The sequence below is a fragment of the Sebastes umbrosus genome, chromosome 8 (genome assembly GCF_015220745.1).
Source record: "Sebastes umbrosus isolate fSebUmb1 chromosome 8, fSebUmb1.pri, whole genome shotgun sequence".
Taxonomy (NCBI): domain Eukaryota; kingdom Metazoa; phylum Chordata; class Actinopteri; order Perciformes; family Sebastidae; genus Sebastes; species Sebastes umbrosus.
Window position 1 is genome coordinate 19739806 of NC_051276.1, and position 20907 is coordinate 19760712.

Consider the following 20907-nt stretch of genomic DNA (forward strand, 5'->3'; position numbering starts at 1 on the left):
ACGTACTGATCAGTTAAAAAAGTTCTACTTAAGTATATTGAAGTGCATCTTAATCTTTAAGTACACTTAAATGTATTTCAGTATATCTTTAGCACTAATGATAATCATTTGTATACATTGTTACACTCAACACACTTTAGTACAGTAATCATGAGTGTGCTATTCTGTTCTATGAAAAATTGCACTTCAATTATGAGAAAAACACAATTTTATTGACATTAAAAGATAAATACAAATTTTACATACTTTACAGCTTTGGGGCAAAAAAATAATTTAGCTAATATAACTGTAGAACATCAAATAAGCTGACACACAGATTATATCTGAACAGTCTACTGTGTGTCACAGCTTCATAACTATCACCAGTGGTGGAATGTAACTAAGTACATTTACTCAAGTACAAATCAATGCTGAGATGTGAACAGGATTATTACTTTATGCATCATGTAAGCAGCCAGATTACACACAGTATTTAGACTACAATAGATGCAGTATTGAGCACAGCACGGAAATGTAATATTACGAGAATAAAGTCATAACTTTACGATTTTTTTTTAATATTACGAGAATAGTCATAAATTTACGATAATTTTTTTTTTAATATTACGAGAATAAAGTCATAACTTTACGATAATTTTTTTTTAATATTACGAGAATAGTCATAACTTTACGATAATTTTTTTTTTAATATTACAAGAATAAAGTCATAACTTTACGATAATTTTTTTTTAATATTACGAGAATAGTCATAACTTTACGATAATTTTTTTTTTTTTAATATTACGAGAATAAAGTCATAACTTTACGAGAAAAAAAGAAAATTACTCGTAAAATTACTACTTTATAATATTGACTTTATTCTCATAATACTACGACTTTTTCTCTCATAAACCTATGACTTTATTCTCATAATATTATGACTTTATTCTCGTAATTTTACGACTTTATTCTCGAAATCTCAGATTTATTTTTTTCCCTCAATGTGGCCCTTATACTCCATCGTACAGTCGTACCATAGACCTACAACAATAACAAATCCACAGGGAGTCACTGGAGAGGAGCTAGTACCTTGACCGTTAGCGCCATCTCGCGATGAAAAGTGAGAACTTTGTAAGAGAGAGGCGTCCGCGGTGACGTCATTACGTAAACATTCTGTTGACGTGGCGTGAGCTTGTTGCAATTCAACACAGTAGCTAGCAGGTAAACGTTAGAGGTAAGACCCGAAGATAATCCTCGTGGAAGTATGGATATCATCCAGGTCGACTGATTGATCGGTGTTCACGTTTTCAGGTAAATGTTGTTGACGACTTCCTCCAGATATATCATTCATCAACTGAACAGAAACGTTACTAGTCACATAACATAGGTGGACGCTAGTTAGCATTAGCCTAGCCTGTCTCACATCTCACTCTAATCAGTACAAGACCGACCTTACAGTGTAGTTAAGCCATTGGTTTGGTGGTTTAAACATGTCTCTAAAGTTATGTTATCTATCTACTTGACTTGTGTGTGTTGTGAGAGAGACTGAGGTGTAGCATTAGCTATGTTGTTTCATAGCCAATTTCTAGTTAAAATAGTTGCTAAGGTGGAATTTGAGCCACAGCAACTTCAGTTTGTTGATCACACCTGTGTGTGTTTGATAAAAGAACATGATTGTATGTGTGCAACTAGTCAATGCCTTTAGATTGCTAGCTGCTAATTTTAGCCACAGTTACCTCAGGTTTAAAGTATGGTAATCTACAAGGAAGTCTTTTTTTATTTATTTTTTTAATTAACCTTTATTTAACTAGTCTCTAGAGATCTTTTCCAAGGGAGACCTGGCCAAGATAGCAAGACAGTTAAAGTGAAAGTAACAGACAACACATAAATAAACAAACATTAAAACTTTGCTCATAAAAAACCCTTGCACACAGACAACCTGGACTGCAGCGATTTCACCAGAGCTTTAAACTCATTCAAGGTAACTTAAGTTTTGATAGTTGAAGATCAGATTGTACATTATTCCAAGCAGTAGGTGCTGAAAACCTAAAAGCTTTCTTTCCCAATTCAGTCCATACTTTGGGAACAACAAATTGCAAAATGTCCATAGAACGAAGATTATGACTTCCAGTTTCCCTTTTTTAAAAAGAGAAGACAAGTAAGAAGTACTTTAAACATGTTTTTTAAAGTTATGTAGTAATTGACTTTTGTGTGGGTGAGAGAGAGACTGAGGTGTAGCATTAGCTATGTTGTTTCATAGCCAATTTCTAGTTAAAATAGTTGCTAAAGTGGAATTTTAGCCACACAAACTACTGCACACTTAGTTTGTTGATCACACCTCTGTGTGCTTGATAAAAGAAAATGATTGTGTGTGTTGCAAATAGTCAATACCTTAGATTGCTAGATACTAATTTAGCCACTATTACAGTTACTTCAGGTTTTAAAGTATGGTAATCTAGAAGGAAGTCTGCCTTGTTCCTAGAAGTTACATCACAAATGCGATATGACACTTAAAAATGTGATATGGGCATAGCTAGGTAACGTTATCAGACAAGGTATCACATAGCTGCAATGCTTGACGAAGCAGAAAGGTTGCAAAAACAAGAGGACATTGACATCTCAAGGATTCAACAGTCAGTTATCAAACTGTCCCAGTCTTATCTAGTTTAACTGTAACCTGAATGCTCAGTACTGTCGGAGAGATGGACTTTAGTGTGTTATTTAGTCTGATTAGTGTAAGGGAACTTCACTGCTATCTACACCTGTTAATTTTAGATTTCAGAGAAAGAAATGCTGCCATGGTCTTGAATGGTGTCATGTTATTGACAATTGTAATAGTACAGAGGGATAGTAATCCCACTGTAATCCCCCGAGCAGTTTAAACTGGTGAAAACAATGACGGCATAGTCACCTACCTGCATGTATGGCCAAAGTTTTGATGCCCCCATCTGTCAAGTTGTTAGTAGCACAAGTGTGCTCGTTTCCATGCACCATATTTTACAGCATAGCCCTCTCTTATTTTAAGATATACACCCGCAGTACCCGCATATACAACCACAGTTAAATGAGCATTTGGTGTGACTCAGTGAAGCACTTTATTGGTTCAAACACGTTTCCATCAGGGTAAGCAAGCATACCTTTCTGGTATTTGGTATATAAGCCTGTCTCTGCTCTTCCCAATACAGTGAAGAAAAAATGTCCAGTATAAGCCAGCACTATGGGTTCCAGTCCGCCACCATGGTGCAGCCTACCAACGGTGGTCATGCCTATCTGTTTGGAAACAACGGCTCAGAGAATGACCTGTCAGAAGAGGATGGTGAGAGCTATGAGCTGCGGCCACGTGGCAGAGAGCGGCTGTGGAGGAGCACCTCCAGAGAGAGGATGGACGATATTATCTACCTGACCAGAGATATCCAGGAGGGTGACACCCTGAACAGCATTTCCCTGCAGTACCATTGCTCAGTACGTTTTGCTCAAACCTGTGTGTGTCTCTCTGTCTGTCTTGTCTTTCTTCATCTTTTTGTGGAGTACCCATTCAACTCCCCTTCATTTTCATGTTTAAGTAGACTGCCTTCTTTCTTCTTACATAACACATATACACAACCATTCTTATCCCTTTATGCAATTAGGGCTGCAACTAAACAATTATTGCCATTACTTTTAGATGAATGAAGTAACCGGTTAGTCTGTAGAATTAATGACATGTCCAACATTAATGACATGCTCGACACTAGTTACCAGAGTAACAACTGATGTCTTCAAGTTCGCTACTTCTATCTATTTTACCAACAGTCAAACAATGTATTGTAATCAATGTACAATCTATTATTATAAATATCTAGATCGAGATTGAACATTGATAGAGGTCTTCTTTGTACCATTGTTACTGTATTTTATGATTTTAAGTAGAAAATGTACAAAAAGAGTTCTTAACAATTAAATATATCTCATTGTTAATTTTCAGTTTTGGCCACAGTCTCACAATTAATCCACATTTTCCTTACATCAGCAAAGTACTATCCAATACTTAGAAACATCATGTTTCCATTCATATTCCTCCATGCCATCCCATGTCTTAGTAAGACTGAACTACCCTTTAGTAACAAAAAAGGAGAATGGTTAATTTTTGCATCACAAAATGTTGCATATTTAAAGCGGCTATATTTTTATAATGACAATGTGAAAGGAAACGCAGCTCTCCTCGACTTCACAGAGCTTTATGGCTCATTGTTAACCTGCCAGGCTCACCACTTTGCTGTTTTGGTTCACTCCTACAGCGCTCATAGCGTTGATTTTAGCCTCAGCAGACAGCTGTTTTCAGCAAAATTGATTTAAAAACTTGTACACTACTCGCTCAGCACCAAACGGCAGACGCAGTTAGCGACTAGATGATGAACATAGTGGAGCATTTAAGCAGCTAAAGAGACAGATTTCCCTTCAGGAGTTGGTAGACATCAAAACAGAGCTACAAGGTGACTGAATATCGGACATAGATTTTTTCAGGTGGCCACAAACACGACTCCGAATGATCGATAATGTTGCTCCGTAACTGCTGGATGTGTAAATAAGCAACTGTTTGCTTAAAAGTTCGTCATATCAACTTAAAAGATGTTAATGTGTCAATTTTGTGCTCACGACTTGTTTCAGTTGCCTTTGAGTGGCGATAATATATGTATAAATGACACATCTGTACTAATTACAATGATTTAGTTTATGACTGTTACAGTCTGAATCCAGAATATTCAGACCACAGTAAATTTAACATAATAATTTGTGTCTGTGAGCAGCATCGTAATCTTTCTTCTGTGTGTTTCCTAGGTGGCTGATATAAAGCGTGCCAACAACTTCTTGACAGAGCAGGACTTCTTTGCCCTGCGGTCAGTCAAGATTCCCGTGAGGCGCTTCAGTGTCCTCACCGAGACTCACAGCACCGGACCTCTCAAATCTGCCTCCCCCTCAGGTGCCAGGCGCTTCCCCCAGATCTCAGCGGTTACCTCCCTTCCCACCGAGTCCTCCACAGACTCGTCCTCTTCCACCGACAGCGTGGAGGGATTCCTCCTGGAGAAGGACAAGGACATCGAGCGGCTGGTGAAATCCACAGGTCCGTCTCGGAGCAGCCTGAACGAGGTTGTGTCCTCCTTAACGCTACAGCAACAGCAGCCGCTGCTCGGAGACGTGGAGTATAAACCAGTACAGAGAAAGGACCCTTATTATGGGGCAGACTGGGGCATGAGATGGTGGACGGCTGTGGCCATTATGCTGTTTGTTGGCATCGTCACACCTGTGTTTTATCTGCTGTACTACGAGGTTCTCATGAAATCTGATGTCAGCCATCATGGCGACAGTTCTCACGAACATCTCCATGGCAATAATTTAGACCTTCATTTTGGAGAAGACAACCACCCAGGGGCTCGACCTGGACACCATGTTGGAGATGGGGTTAATGGAAATCCACAGGAACCCGTTGCGGACAAAGCAGGAGACAGTGAACACGGAGGGCACGAGAAAACATAACAAGGGATTAAAACTTTACCTACAAATTTGTTGCAAACTCAAGAGACCTAATAAAACTGGGTGGATGTTCCCATTGTTGAGTAGTTTTTATAGCCTTTATACATCAATGCAATTTGTCTGACAGTCACTTTATAATGGGAACAGTCATTTTTACAGAGACTAGGAATAAGGGTCAGGCCACAGTCATTCCTTGTGTCCATTTACAGTTATATGCTTCAATGGGGCTAAAAACAACAAATGTTATGCTTTGCTGAACTTTTTTGAAATGATAGATACATTTCAGGATTTATATCAATGAAGCCAATAGAATTGAGGTGATGTTTTTGTTATCAATGCTGCTGCATTATCAGTAAGGTACACACAAACTGTATCCAAGGTAAACAAACTGAGACAGACCGCGACACTCTAACCTATTCCTGTTTATTCAGTGATGGAAGATGATTATGTGGATTTGGTTTTAAAACAGTTTTCACTTTTGTTCCAACTGTAATTTTCTTTGCCATGTCAGAAATAGTTTATTTCCTAATGCTATTTGTTGGGAAAGTTTAATATAGAATTAATTTATTTTAAGACTATTGTGCATTAGCCTTTACTTACACTATCAGTATTGGGAGGTACCAGTTAAATTATGTTTCTGGATTCCCATAAAACTTGCTTGAATCTTTCTTTCCTTTAGCTTGCCTGGTGAGAACTGCATTTTTTTTTTTTTTCATTTCAGAGAACCTCAGAGCATGGCGAGGAAAATGGGAAATGCACATTATTCCCACTATGACTCATACTTGTAATTATGTGAGATTTTAGACTTTGTTATATTATAGCCCTTTTATTTTATCACCGTGTTCACTTGATACTTTATGAAAAAGCATTTACATGTTGTTGACAGTATGTGCCTTTCAACCTGTGGAAATGTGCCACATGCTGGAAAATAAATACATCTATTTTGAATAAATTATTGCCAGTGTGTGCACGTAGTTTGGCATTTCTTATTTACAGAAGTCTTTAAAGAAAAAGCTTGCCTCTCAAGATAGCACAAAATAAAGCAAACAAAACTATCACTCTGCTTAACAGTATTCTCAACATATCTACAACATTTAACCAATAGAAGCAATTGCTTGATTTACTTCAACAAATTTCAGTATGTTTCACCATCGATATTCTCATCACTCTCCGCACCAAAATCTTCGCCATTGTCAAAATAGTTGTCAATGTAGTCGTTTTCCTACAGAGAAAAGAAGGAAAGAAAGTAAAATATCAACACTGCTTCTTACATCAACCACATTAAATTTGCCAATAACAATTTCAGGTTATGGTTTGTAATCGAACCTCTTCAACATCCTCTTCTTGATATTCTTCCGCTTCGAGTTCTTCCTCGTCCTCTTTCTCCTTTTTCTTTTCAGTCTCATCATCAGATTTTTCGGGGTTCCCGTCATCTTTCTTTGCCAGTTCCTGAAATATTGACATCGTGATTGAATTACTTGTGTAAAAGAACATACATCATTTTTGAGGAGTACAAAATATATACACACTGAGCTCATATATACTGCACCAAGTTGACGCCTTAATGAATGAATACTTGATAAATCACATCGAGTATTCAGTACATGTAATGCTCAGTAGTTGAAAACAGAACAAACAAGAAATTAAAAAGCTTACGTCTAATTTATTCAGCATATCCTCTGTTTCTTTGCGTGATAGCTTCACAGGTTTCTTTGTGGCTGTTGGATTTAAGCATTTTGTCATTATTTTTATTTTTATGGCCATCATATGGAATCTCATTAACACACACACAATGGCTTTAATATACCTGGTTTAGCACGAGGTTTTTTCTTTTGGGGCATCAATTCTTTTGGGAGGAGGTTCCAGTCTTAAATATCAAGAAAAGTACTTCCATTATGTGCCTTTTTTTGTTCTCAATTTGCTGTTATCACTTGACAGTATGTTATGCAAGTACCTGGCGTCCAAACGTCATCCTCCATCTGTCTCAGCTTCAGATATCTCTCTGTGTATCTCTCCACTTCTGTTCCATGTAAACAAGAGAAAGTTCTGCTTCAGTACACTCTTAAACTTAAGTCCCAATTCACAACACACTCAGTAGTTTATCAGAACCACTCTGGGTTTTTAAACACAACCGTAAATCATGGTTTGAATCATTTTAACTATAGAGTCAGCAATCGTTGGCTCCATATGTATACAATTTTATTAGTCCCAAAACAAAAGTGACTTTTATAGATTTTGTGAATACAAAGCATCTAAAGTATGCATCTGACAACATTTAGGACAAGACATTCTTATAACTTAATCTACTACTTGTTATGGATATATTTAGCTGATTGCTGCGTAAGGGAACTCTAAAAGACCCTATCAGGCCAGACCATAGAAATCACATCAGAACTGCTAGATGCTGGCAGCAGCTGTAACTCAATATTCTGAAATAAATATGCCTCTCTCTCTCCCTTTTCCCCCCAGATATGACCCTGATTAAATGTCTCACTTCCTAAGTGCTGCATTACCTTCCCTCACAGCAGCCAATTGTCTCGCCATAGCATTTCTATCAGATGTCAGGTTTCACCGCTTTCCTCCTCACCTGCTTTATTGGACTGAGCCTTGATGTTGTGTGGTAGCCGTTGCATCGTACCCCTCATCTCCTGTTTTAAGGCCAGCATGTAGTTCTCGTCCTCGCCAGCTTTCAATGGCACCGGCTTAAAGTCTGTGTTCTGGAGGAGGATATTTAGTGGAAGGGAGATAATAGCAACTAACAGTTGTGTTACTTTTTCACAGGTAGATTTGTTTGCCTTTGACGAACACTGTGGAGCAGCATATTGAAGAGTCTGTTTCATTTATTGATGCAGTTTTAGTGTTACCTTCAATTTTTGTTCTTCAACAGATTACATTTTAGTTTTAACGGATATTAGCACAATTATGTCTGTCGTTTACAGTAAAATGCTGTACAGTGCCTAATTGATCCTTCACTTCACAGTGAAAGAGATGATGTCAGGACAATTAAAATCCAGTGCAAGCTGGAATCCAACTTGCAATTAATAGTGCACAGCCCTTTGTGACATGTACAAACTCTTGGTTTCAAGCACAACGGTTACTGAAGTGCTTAGCTTGAAAATGAAACAAAGTGGGTTATTATATATTATACTACACAAACACTCTGGAAAAAAAAAAAATAGAATTACCGCCTTGCGGTTGTATGCCTCCGCCAGCTAGTCAAATTGCAGTTTACATTGCATGTCTTCTCAAAATGTCATCATGTGGTGGATGTATGTACGTATTTACGTATGGAAGGACAGACAACCTGAAAACATAATGCCACCGGCCACGGCTGTTTCGTCCTCCTGCTACACAGGTGTCACATACAAAACAAGGCTTAATATATAACGGGGCAAACTGACTGGCTTAGGGGCTTGAGCCCTTGGGCCCCTGGGCCTGGTAGACCCGTTGGGTAATCCACCCATGCCTGGGCCTGTGTGCAAAATAATCAAGCGGTCATGTGTAGTGTCCTGGGTGTAATGTACTTGAAGATGATATATGCACATTGCACAGAAAGTATAAGGAGGAGGAGTCAATTGGACCCCTATGTGCCCTATATGGCTCTCTATTTGCTGCGTCATGCAGAAGGTAACAGAAGCATCCTAGAGCAACTGATGTCTGTTGTCATTAAGATAAGATAAGATAAGATAAGATGAACCTTTATTAATCCCCAGGGGGAAATTCAGGTGTCAAAGCAGCAAGCGCAGATACAGAGGTACAGGTGTACAAAAAGATTATAAAACAATAAATAGAAATACAGAATATACATAGTGAATGGACATAGTGAATGGACATAGTGTGTACCGTCCATCAATAAAAACAAATGTAGTGTACAATAAATAGATGTAATATGTGCAGTCTATAAAATGGTATATGGGATGTAGTGCAAAGTAAGTTTAAAGTGCACCAGTGGTTAGGAGAGGTGGTTGCAGGTAGTGCAGATAGATGCAGATAGTCCAGATGGTGCGTGTTTTAAATATTCTTTTATATTTTATTTATGCAAGTACGACATTGTTTTTCATAGCTTGTACTTTTTGTTTAAATAGCCTAGATCATAATGGAGCCAACACGTTTTTCTTTATACAAATCTACTGTCATACAAATGTCTTAATTGTCTTAATGTCTCAATTATATCTGAATTACTGTGTGGAAGTTTGGGGTAACACTTATAAAAGCAACTTACAACCATTATGCATACTACAAAAGAGAGCAATCAGGATAGTAAATAATGTGGGATATAGGGAACACATGAACACACTGTTTTTAAAGTCACATGCATTGAAATTCATGGAATTGGTCAAATTTAAAACCACAATAATTATGTTCAAAGCAAGACATAATTCACTTCTGGGTAATATTAAAAAAAAAATTTGTGACAGGGAGGGGGGGTTATAATTTAAGAGGAAAACTGAATTTTAAAAAGCATTGTGTTTGTACAACGAAGAAGAGTATGTGTATTTCAGTCTGTGGGGTGGATTTGTGGAATGGGTTAGGTGATGGGTTGAAGCGGAGCACAAATATAAATCAATTTAAAAAGCTATACAAAAAATATATTTTTGGGAGGTATATGGTTGAGGAAGAGTTGTGATAAGGGTTGCATTAAGGGTTGGTTTATATCTACTTTTTAACTCCGGATGGATATGTGGGTTGTAAATAAACTTGGGATGCTGTTCATATATTTAATTTGGGATTTAAATAAATCTGGAATAGTTTATATATTATATTATATTATATTATATTATCATTCTATGATATATGAGTTATTAGAGGAGAAGTGAGAAAGGGGTAGGTTTTACTTCTATACCTACTCCTTTTCGGACACTATTACTCATGTTTTGTTTGTTATTATTTTGTATCTGTTTTTATTTATTTTTATGTTTGAAATAAATTCATTTATTCATTCATTCATGTCTCTCTGATTTGTCAACAAATCACTTTGAATTCCACCATCCCTGAAATTTGTATGCCATGCAACACTTTTGAGGGTTTATGGGTGAATTTAAAATACTGCATTGTGATATGTCATCCTGGGATCTCTGCATTTGTGTGCGCGTGTGTGTGTGTGAGGTCTTTACTTACTGGAAACAGCGGAGTGGGCCCCACCCTGGCGTCTGGCATGCTGCCCCTGCCGATGCCCAGAGCCTCGATGTTGAAGGTGAAAGCACCTATTCCTCGACCCTTTCCTGCCATGGCTGCAAACCTCCTCCTCCTCCTCTGTACCTGCAGCAGCACAGAGTCCACATGCCTTCAGTCAACTTCACTATCTCAAACACGTGTAGCAGATACAACAAGTTCAGGGTACCACAGCTTTCATCGACTTTGCCTGCTATGAACAGTGAAAAACTACATCAGAAAGTCATCGACACACACACAATAAGTTGTTATATACTCACTATGGGACTGTTAAATGTTAGCTCCTAACGTGGAGACGTATTTCACTGCTAATTAGTGGCATTTAGCCTTTTAGCCTTCACTACAACGCCATGCTTTCACTTTTCCAGTTTACTTGTCATTAACATTCAGCTCCTCGGTTTTATCTGTAATTCGGCATGTAAACTAACTCCTGAAATCACTAAATTTACAGCTAAACCTTAAAGAAGAGTTGTACAGCTTTCCTATAACCGGCGTGGCAAACCGATGCTCCCACACTACACTACAGCAGTAGTGATGTGTCGGTCACGAACGAGCCGGTTCAAAGAGCCGGCTCTTTTAAGTGAACAATAAGAATTTTTTTTTTTTTCTTTAATTAATTCAAAGCAGAATGATATGACGATCTTCTCCGCACCACGGGCACTCCATGCACTGACTGAGACTGAATGTTGTGTTAATGACGTCCGTGCAACCAATCAGGTGATGACAGACAAGGATTATACCATCAAGAAGGGAGGGGTGGGGGTGCGTGGCGCGCTGATGGTCTACAGGTACAGAGCAGGAGGGAGAGGAGGAGAGATGAGTGTGGTGTGTTGCGGTGCGGTGCGATGCGGTGCGTTGTAGTGTTTTGCGTTGCGTTGCAGTGCGGTGCGGTGTGGAGCGGTGCGGTACGGTGCGGTGCTGTACGGTGCGCTGAAGTGCGTTGCAGTGCACGGTGCGGTGCACGAATAACAGACAAGATGAGTGACGGTCGGAAACTAAGCAGCATGTAAAATTGTGGTATTCAGGAAATTATAAGGTTTAGTATAATTATATTGAATAATTTAAATGATATATGTGCACAATTACTAATCATAGGTCAAAACAGCTAAAGATAAATTTGTCTGAATTCTAAAAGGCAGAAGTGGTAAAAACGAAGAACCGTTTGGGAGCCGAAAGAGCCGGCTCTTCTTGGTGAGCTGAGCCAAATGATCTGGCTCACTAAAAAGAGCCCGAATTCCCATCACTACTCAGCAGTATGCGTTAATGTAGCTTTAACTCGCCCCGCCCCCTTGATGACGTTTCAAAATGTACAGCCAATAGAATAGCGCGCTTTATGTTGCCGTCACTCACCTGCTCGTCCAATCAGCGCGCTCTCCTCCTACAAGGGTGTGTCGAGGCCAGCCACCATCACATTAACCTCAATGAAAACACATCACCTCTAGGTAGAAGGCTTGTTACACACACACCTCTCCTCCTGCTGCAGAAATCACCTGACACAGCACCACAACAACACCCCGCGGCAGGTTACTTCGACCAGTGCATGAACTGGGATGTCTGCAGCCGACTGGTACGCTCACAAATCGCTCGGAGACGGACTGTTCTGGATCCAGGAGCGCTTCTACCAGTCGGAGAACCGGGCCAACATCTGGCTGCTCCGCGGCTCGCACCAGGACGTGGTGATCGACACCGGGCTGGGTTTGAGGAGCTTACCGGACTACATCGACGGTAACAAGCTGCTGGGCGAAGACCCGCAGAGGAAGAACCCGCTGCTGGCCATCGCCACCCACGCCCACTTCGACCACTCGGGCGGTCTGCATCAGTTCCAACAGGTGGGCGTCCACAGCGCCGAGGTCGATGCTTTGGCCAACGGGGACAATTTCGAGACGGCCACCTGGCTCAGCGACAGAGAGATAGCCGAGGCTCCCAGTCCGGGATGGAGGGCAAGGAACTACAAAGTCAAAGCTGTGCAGCCCACACACATACTGCAGGAGGGTAGGTGTATAGGGGGATGCAGATCTCTGCTGCAGATATGATTTATTGAAAGGGGGAGTGGATCTGTGATCAAAAAGGCCAGGGCACCAAGGTCTAAACGCATTTGCTTAGAGGGATAAGCATCATGGTCGATACCATTAGGAGATATTTAATGGGTGCGCCTGGACTCAGTGCATTATGCTCTATACTGAATCCTTTCTATCCCCACACAGGACTGCACAATGAATATGGCACAAGACCAAAAATGACTTGCTAAATGAATGCAGACACACGCATATAATAACACACACACATATAATAAAACACACATACCAAAAATGACTTGCTAAATGAATGCAGACACACACATATAATAACACACACACATATAATAAAACACACATACCAAAAATGACTTGCTAAATGAATGCAGACACACACATATAATAACACACACACATATAATAAAACACACATACCAAAAATGACTTGCTAAATGAATGCAGACACACACATATAATAAAACACACATACCAAAAATGATGTGCTAAATGAATGCTGACATACACTCATCTCCACACATATAATAAAACACAAATACCAAAAATGATGTGCTAATTGAATGCTGACACACACACATCTCCACACATATAATAAAACACACATATAATAAAACACACATACAAAATTAAATATCGCCCCTAATACCATTAGGAGATATTTAATGGTTGCACCTGGACTCAGTGCATTATGCTATATATACAGAATCATTTTCTCTCTCTCCTCACAGGACTGCACAATGAATATGGCAGAAGACCAAAAATGACTTGCTAAATGAATGCAGACAAACACATATAATAACACACACACATATAATAAAATACACATACCAAAAATGACTTGCTAAATGAATGCTGACACACACACATCTCCACACATATAATAAAACACACATACAAAATTAAATATCGCCCCTAATACCATTAGGAGATATTTAATGGTTGCACCTGGACTCAGTGCATTATGCTATATATATACAGAATCATTTTCTCTCTCCTCACAGGACTGCACAATTAATATGGCAGAAGACCAAAAATGACTTGCTAAATGAATGCAGACAAACACATATAATAACACACACACATATAATAAAACACAAATACCAAAAATGATGTGCTAAATGAATGCTGACATACACTCATCTCCACACATATAATAAAACACACATACCAAAAATGACTTGCTAAATGAATGCAGACACACACATATAATAACACACACATATAATAAAACACAAATACCAAAAATGACTTGCTAAATGAATGCTGACACACACACATCTCCACACATATAATAAAACACACATACAAAATTAAATATCGCCTAATACCATTAGGCGATATTTAATGGTTGCGCCTGGACACAGTGCATTATGCTCTATATACTGAATCCTTTCTCTCCCCTGCAGGAGTGCACAATGAATATGGCAGAAGACCAAAAAGGACTTGCTAAATGAATGCAGACACACACATATAATAAGACACACATACAACATATGTTGTGGAGAGAGGTACAATATGAGCTGTGGAGCAGAGCTAATCATCAGGGTCATAATAGATGGTGCACAAAGCATATGTTACAAAGGATGTTGTATTTTGCAGAGTACAATATGAGATGAAGTTGAAAATGTCTTATTACATAAGCATTGGTTGGGCTGTGTGAAGAGTGCAGAGGTTAGGTCAACTCTGCCACTCTAAACAAACAGTGTTGATAGTTTGTGAGACAAAAATGTAACAAGAAGAAATCTGCTTTTTTGTTGTTGGCAACTGCTTTGTGCTCTTTCTTTATGTCTTTGCAGAGAAGCCTCTAGTTTCAAGCTATTTTAAGCCAGTGTGCTGCTGATGATGACTCTGTTACTTCCAAGAAAGAAAGAAAGAAAGAAGAGAATGCAGAGATAGGCCTCGCTTATGGAAAGCACCCCCCATAAAGTATTAATAACCTCACAGCATTGATTTAGCCATCACTCACTGTGCTGTTAGCAGATACACACCAAATCAATCACCAATCAAACTTTAGATTTTTCATTAGTTTCATCGAAGTTGTTGTTGTTGCACAATGCTTATATCATAAAGGACTTTGCATTTTGGGATGAACTGCCAAAACTTTGCCTGTTAGCATTTTTAGTATTCTTACAGAGAGTAATTTCTGCAGCATCAGTCAATGCACCGACTTGTGTGCTGCTGTGTCAGAGCCACTGCTGCAGTGCAGTTGCAATATATCTCATTGCTTGGTGTTTCAGTTGGTCTGGAACCAAATCAATGATATACTGAATGTCCTGGACTTTGCACATCATGGTGATATGAGGTGACAAAAACAAATATAACTCCATTCCAGCCGTTATGAAAACATGATCTCTCCCTCTCTCCCCCTGTCTAGGTGATGTCATCAACCTGGGCGACAGACAGCTGACGGTGCTCCACATGCCCGGGCACTCTCGGGGCAGCATCTGCCTCCACGACCGCGACAATAAGCTGCTTTTCAGTGGGGACGTGGTGTATGACGGCGCCATGATTGACTGGCTGCCCTACAGCCACGTCAGCGACTACATCAGCAGCTGTGAGCGCCTGGTGGGGCTGGTGGACAGTGAGCAGGTAACACTGAAACACACCAAGAGGGTGGCCAAACCATTTCAGCTCATAGTTCCACTATCTTGGGTCAGATGAACTGTGATTTGATGCACAACGTATCCAATCCCATCATGTAAAAAAATGTTAGATTTATAATGAAAATGTCATAGTCCAACAACCGAGACCAACAACAGTGTTTTTCTAGCAAATGTATGTTAAGAATGGACAAGATGATTAAAGGGACTGTTTGTAACTTTTTACAGGTACCAATCTACCGGGTCGGGATCTCATGCGCGCTCGCATATGCGCGCTCGCGTGTGTCTACGTTGTTCAGACTGCTCCGCTGCCTGCCTGCACTCACACAACGCGCGCGTTCTCGCTCCACCTCACGTTCATGTGCGCTCCACTACACACTGCAGGAGAGTTAGTAGCTCTGAGAATATCTAGTGAATGTGCAGTGGACGTTTGTGCAGAAATAAATGCTGCAGTTCCTCCAGACCAACAGAGGTTTCCCGTGTCTTGTGAAGTGACGGGGCTCTGTAGCGAGTAATGTTATCGTGTCCGACCGGGTGCCGGTGTCTCCCTGCGGGCGCAGTCGGGAGGCGATAACGTTTCTCCCCACTGAAGCGAGAAAAGCCAAAACTAGGATCAGCATTGATTCATGGAGAGACCTTCGTCCGGTCAGCTAACATTACTGCCAAGCAGCTGAAATATAGAGTGATATTGTGGTTTTAGCTGACGTGTGTCACCTCACTGTTTTGAGCGATGCTCGTTCATGTCTATTTAGAGCGAGCACAAGCTCGAGCACAAACAGTCCCTTTAAGGGATTTTCCATGTAATTCAACAGTTTTGCCAGAATTATCATAATAATAATCATCCTGAAATCAGAGCTATGTACCAAAGAAATGATGCATGAGTGTGCCACAACTGATGATTTAAGAATTCATGTAGCATGTATAGTCCATCATTTCTAAAGTGTTTAACAAGTGGCAATCCATTAAACAGGTTGACCAAGTCCTCCCAGGACACTACAACACCTTTGGTGCGAAGCGGCTCCACCGGATTGCAACCACATACATCAGCAGAGCTGGAACGTGCCCCGCAAAGTTCTCCACATTTGCCTGGGGCACTCTGGCCGGGATGGCGCTGCGGGCGTTTAACCCACGGAGTGCCTGCTAATGAGAGGGGACCATGATGGAGCTGGAGGAAGCACAAGTGCACAAAGAAAGATGTATAAATATGGAGGGGGGACACACCCCCTTATTTATCTGTAACTTGATGTAACATTGTTCATTTACTTATGTAATCCAACAGATGTCATAGAGGAATTGCCAAACTTTGTGTAAAACGCCCGATTGGGTTACATAAGTCAATAATCAGCATCATATGAAGCATACAATAATATAAGTATTTATAGTGTGATTATGTTCTATACTAATGAATATGTATTTGTTGAATATGATTTTTTATACTTTAAACAGTTGTGAAATTATAATAGCACAACAATGGTACAGCTCTGCACTGAAACAGAAAGCAGAGTCAGCATGGCCATAGTAATTCTCTATGCATTTTACAATGCTCAGTGAAGACTCAGTGTCGACTACCTCCTACGTTTGTAACAGTGCTTTGTACTATTGACAATATATAAGGCTTAGATATGGAAACATTGACAATAAAGCCTCTGTTCTACCTGCCTTTCTTGATGCATCTCAACAAGACAGACAACTGCACCTTCACATGAGATGGAATTTCCTGTGGGATTAGTAGCTGGAGGGAGAAAGACAGGAACTGAATTGGATAGAATATGATCCATCATATACTCAGAGTGCAGAGTTACCGTAAGTGCTTTACTGATCTAACAGAAACCTTCCACTGCAGGCAAAAGTGTATGTGGTGGAATAGGAAGAAAGTTTCCCTTAGCCTACTTTTCTAATTTATAGTTTAAATGCAGTGCATGTTTGACCTGTTAAAACTCCTATATTCAGTGTTACAGTATCAACATACACTCACCAGCCACTTTATTAGGCACACCTGTTCAATTGCTTGTTAACACAAATAGCTAATCAGCCAATCACATGGCAGCAACTCAATGCATTTAGGCATCTAGACGTGGTGAAGACGACTTGCTGAAGTTCAAACCGAGCATCAGAATGGGGAAGAAAGGGGATTTAAGTGACTTTGAACGTGGTATGGTTGTTGGTGCCAGACGGGCTGGTCTGAGTGTTTCAAAAACTGCTGATCTACTGGGATTTTCACGCACAACCATCTCTAGGGTATACAGAGAATGGTCCGAAAAAGAGAAAATATCCAGTGAGCAGCAGTTGTGTGGACGGAAATGCCTTGTTGTGATGTCAGAGGTCAGAGGAGAATGGGCAGAGTGGTTCTAGATGATAGAAAGGCAACAGTAACTCAAATAACCACTCGTTACAACCAAGGTATGCAGAATAGCATCTCTGAACGCACAACACGTCCAACCTTGAAGCAGATGGGCTACAGCAGCAGAAGACCACCCGGTACTAGCAAGGTGTACCTAATAAAGTGGCCAGTGAGTGTATGTAAGGTATGTATTTAATCATAATGTAAGAGATACACAGGATTAATGAAACTTGAAAGACCCATTACCATTGACAGACTTAGGCATATATGTAGTATTTCTGACAGTTCAAACGATTGTATTTCATATAGATAAAAATGACGTGGACGTGTGAAGAAAGAGAGTCAGGTGTGAATTGATAAAACATTTATTATAATTATTGTTATATTATTTAAACATGAGATTTCCACATTTCTCATTTTTATGTTCGCCTCCTAGGACGGCGCACATGCAGAGCGTGAAGCCTGCTAACACGAGGAACTCTTGCAAGGTTATAACATTCAATGTTATCTATGCGTATAACAGTTAAAAGATCTGCACATCACCTGTTAACATTATGATAATCAGGTATCAATATAGCTGCATTTATAATAAAATGTAACAAAAAGACAAGAGGAGGTTTATTTGTTAAAAATTAATTTACAGTAACAAATGTTTTTCAAACATTCTGACAGTTTTAATGCTTAGTCAAAATGGTTGCCCGAGTTCTGATTACCAAAGTAAAATCCACAGTAAACAATAAAGACAGAGAAGAAGAGGTTTTCCTGTACTGACAGAGACACAGATTTGTTTTCACATGGACGCCATGAGTCAGATGATTGTTTTCTTGTGACAAAAACTGCTGTTAAGAGTTGTCTAAATGACAATATCTTACATAATTAAATACATAAATGGCAGTGTAAACAAACTATTTTATTCTTGCTCGTACTATCATGACCTAATGGTTGAGACTGGGGTTTCATGCAAGTATGTTTCTGTGTTGCATAATAATTGATTGGTGAATGTTTCACATTTTATTGGAAATTCCATAATCAGGAACTTGGATCCCAGAATGGCTTGGGTTTTCAATAATACTTGAGCTTTGGTTAATGTCAGCTTATCTCAGGTTCATTCTACAGTATGTATGTAAGGATCCATTACCTACCTACCTCAATAGTGTGCAGATAAATGTGTGTAAGTTAAGACCAGAGCACAGATTTTTACCCTGAAGAGATCACAGTAATAACCAGTACAGTATGTATGAGCACTTGCATAAAGTTAAGCTTTCACCATTGTTGAAATGATCTCAAGTAGTTCAACATTTTAACTGTAAGTCAAATCATGCAAAAAAACAAAACAAAAATGGTGCATAGTAATTTTAGGAGAACCACAAAGATCATTTGTTGTATGAATAATTAGACTGAAGTAGATATCACAGTACAGATAAGAGACACCAACCCTTCCCTCGACACTTAACAGTGTCTAACATCTGAGAACTCTTGACTGATTATACCTTATGTTCATCTTACCACATGCTCACTGGCTTTCATAGCATAAACACTGCACACCTTTATTTATAAAATCCAGATAGGAAACATCCAATAAAAAGTACTGCTAGTGCATTAATAGAGATGATTTTGAAACATTGTTTGAGTGACCAGGATGGCTGAAGAGGACAAAACCAACCCTTTTTCTTGTTTCAGAACTAGAGTCCAAGGACAGACAGTAGGCCCAGTGTGGCGTGTTAAGTCCTTATCTCTTAGCATCACTTTCTCCCAAGCAGCAAGACCATGATCATTTCTCAAAGCAAGCAGAAGTACCTCCCATTTAGTTTTGGGCCATCTTCAAGATTGTGGCAACCCAGAAAAGTGCAGAGTGGCCTGCAGTGATTGTCACCTGTCCTTTGTGTTAGAAGACATTCCAGTTTGCCCCCAGGAGGGTCTTTCATGATCCGTCCGAGGCAGGCTATAGAGGCAGTTGATCCTCCTCAGGGCTTTGCATGTGGCCTTGCAGACTGCCTGAGGTTGGTTCACATGTGTTAAACCACTTAAACCGTGGTTTAAAGGGCACTGTTGCCTTTAGGGCCAGCGTAAAATGTTTGCCAGGCAGGACACGTTCATACCTGACTTTGGAGCCAGTTGCGAGGGTCAAGTCTGGCCCTGAGGTTCCTGAGGCTGCGTCGAGCCGGGGAGGGCCTCGAGAAGGGGGCTCCCTCGGATGACTCGGGGCTGTGGCTGCCCTCGCTGTTGCTGGAGCTGTTGCTGGAAGTGGAGCTGGAGCAGGAGAGCGTGGTCTGTGTGCTGCGCTGGGACCGAGGCGATTGTGAGGAGATGATGGGGAGCGGGGCAAACAGCGAGGAGGGAGAAGGCTGACAGGGGCACTGGAGGGTCCCTCCTCCTCCGTACCCCCTCCCTCGAAGGGTGCTGAGCTTAGCGTCCAGCGACAGAGTGCGTGGCCTCAGGCGGGAGGGGGAAGACGACGAGAGGGAGAAGTTTGAGGAGGGCTCGGGCCAGCCGTGGCGGTGAGTGCAGGGACTGGTGCTGCAGTGGCTGTCGCTGTCCGATGTCAGGCTCGCGTCCGAGGACAGCAGGCTCAGCTGTGGGCAGCGGTGAGGGCTCACGGGGCTGCGGGTCAGTCGGTGAGGGGTGCAGGGGCTGTGGCCGGAAAAGCGAGAAGTACAGGGACGGGGGCGGCCAGCGCTTTTGGGGTTGTTCTCCTCAAACATAGACATCCAGGTGGGGGAGGTGCCCAGCTGGCTGCGGAGCTCCAGCTCCTGCATCCTCCGAGCCAGGATGTCTGACACAGTGCTGCTGAGGTCATCGGATGACTCAATAACTGCAGGAGAGATGCAGCAAAACTCATCATTATACTGTACTGCTGTGTACTGCAGGGCTCCAGCCTGGAAGTTCTTACCATTTGGAACATTAATTGGTAATCCAGTCTTGAGATGAATATAAATGTGTTTTTCTTAATCCCTTAAAGCAGGGATTAGGATGGTTTTAATGCAAAATTAATTAATACTTTGATCTCACTGGAAGTATGGAGTACGGATTGATTTAGAGAGACATGTTTGCAGTTCATGAAATGTTACTTTGAAACATATTCTTTACTTTATGAGGAAAAATTGTGAAAAGTGCTTATTTGTTTGTCTGGTAATTCATTGTACAGTTGTGCAGAATAATGAAATACACAACGAAAACAAATCATGTAAATGTGTTGTAAAAAGTCGTAAGGCTTATTTAATTATGAGGACTAATGATGAAACAGAAAGATCCTGTCCTGTAATATTTTGCA

The 20907-nt window shown here is 40.4% G+C and overlaps 4 protein-coding genes across 9 annotated transcripts in view; 2 read left to right on the forward strand and 2 right to left on the reverse strand.

Annotated features, from left to right (window-relative positions):
- The first annotated feature begins 1135 nt into the window (after positions 1–1135).
- lysmd3 (LysM, putative peptidoglycan-binding, domain containing 3) lies at positions 1136–5566 on the forward strand. Its single transcript, XM_037778553.1, has 3 exons — positions 1136–1290; positions 3165–3441; positions 4798–5566. Exons 2-3 carry the CDS (start codon positions 3175–3177, stop codon positions 5491–5493), a joined length of 963 nt encoding a protein of 320 aa, XP_037634481.1. The 5' UTR covers positions 1136–1290; positions 3165–3174; the 3' UTR covers positions 5494–5566.
- Positions 5567–6300: 734 nt separating this feature from the next.
- polr3g (polymerase (RNA) III (DNA directed) polypeptide G) lies at positions 6301–11316 on the reverse strand. Of its 2 annotated transcripts, none has more exons than XM_037778555.1 (8): positions 11120–11316; positions 10609–10749; positions 8078–8207; positions 7445–7510; positions 7298–7357; positions 7147–7208; positions 6817–6939; positions 6301–6712 (listed from the first exon to the last, which is right to left on the reverse strand). In XM_037778555.1, exons 2-8 carry the CDS (start codon positions 10717–10719, stop codon positions 6626–6628), a joined length of 639 nt encoding a protein of 212 aa, XP_037634483.1. In that variant the 5' UTR covers positions 10720–10749; positions 11120–11316; the 3' UTR covers positions 6301–6625. The 2 variants fall into 2 exon arrangements, with proteins under 2 accessions (XP_037634483.1, XP_037634482.1); XM_037778554.1 differs by having other exon boundaries at positions 10923–11316.
- A 700-nt stretch (positions 11317–12016) lies between these two features.
- Positions 12017–16955, forward strand: mblac2 (metallo-beta-lactamase domain containing 2). Its single transcript, XM_037779165.1, has 3 exons — positions 12017–12654; positions 15070–15284; positions 16266–16955. Exons 1-3 carry the CDS (start codon positions 12213–12215, stop codon positions 16437–16439), a joined length of 831 nt encoding a protein of 276 aa, XP_037635093.1. The 5' UTR covers positions 12017–12212; the 3' UTR covers positions 16440–16955.
- A 1030-nt stretch (positions 16956–17985) lies between these two features.
- Positions 17986–20907, reverse strand: part of rtkn (rhotekin) — a 59204-nt gene continuing 56282 nt past the window's right edge. For 3 of the 5 annotated variants that reach the window (XM_037777786.1, XM_037777788.1, XM_037777789.1), the window contains exon 11: positions 17986–20448. In XM_037777786.1, coding sequence (XP_037633714.1) covers positions 19730–20448 — 719 coding nt within the window. In that variant the 3' untranslated portion in view covers positions 17986–19729. The remainder of the gene's footprint in view (positions 20449–20907) is intronic. The other 2 variants (XM_037777787.1, XM_037777790.1) reach the window with 2 other exon arrangements.

What these genes read in the sequence shown, in the direction of transcription:
- lysmd3 (XM_037778553.1), top strand. Translation starts at nt 3,175, where the DNA reads ATGTCCAGTATAAGCCAGCACTATGGGTTCCAGTCCGCCACCATGGTG. An exon ending in CCCTGCAGTACCATTGCTCA is followed by an intron (nt 3,442 to 4,797) that starts GTACGTTTTGCT and finishes TGTGTTTCCTAG; the next exon opens with GTGGCTGATATAAAGCGTGC.
- polr3g (XM_037778555.1), bottom strand. Translation starts at nt 10,719, where the DNA reads ATGGCAGGAAAGGGTCGAGGAATAGGTGCTTTCACCTTCAACATCGAG. An exon ending in GGCCCACTCCGCTGTTTCCA is followed by an intron (nt 8,208 to 10,608) that starts GTAAGTAAAGAC and finishes ATCCTCCTCCAG; the next exon opens with AACACAGACTTTAAGCCGGT. An exon ending in AAGAAGAGGATGTTGAAGAG is followed by an intron (nt 6,713 to 6,816) that starts GTTCGATTACAA and finishes TTTTCTCTGTAG; the next exon opens with GAAAACGACTACATTGACAA.
- mblac2 (XM_037779165.1), top strand. Translation starts at nt 12,213, where the DNA reads ATGTCTGCAGCCGACTGGTACGCTCACAAATCGCTCGGAGACGGACTG. An exon ending in CACACACATACTGCAGGAGG is followed by an intron (nt 12,655 to 15,069) that starts GTAGGTGTATAG and finishes CCCCCTGTCTAG; the next exon opens with GTGATGTCATCAACCTGGGC. An exon ending in GGCTGGTGGACAGTGAGCAG is followed by an intron (nt 15,285 to 16,265) that starts GTAACACTGAAA and finishes TCCATTAAACAG; the next exon opens with GTTGACCAAGTCCTCCCAGG.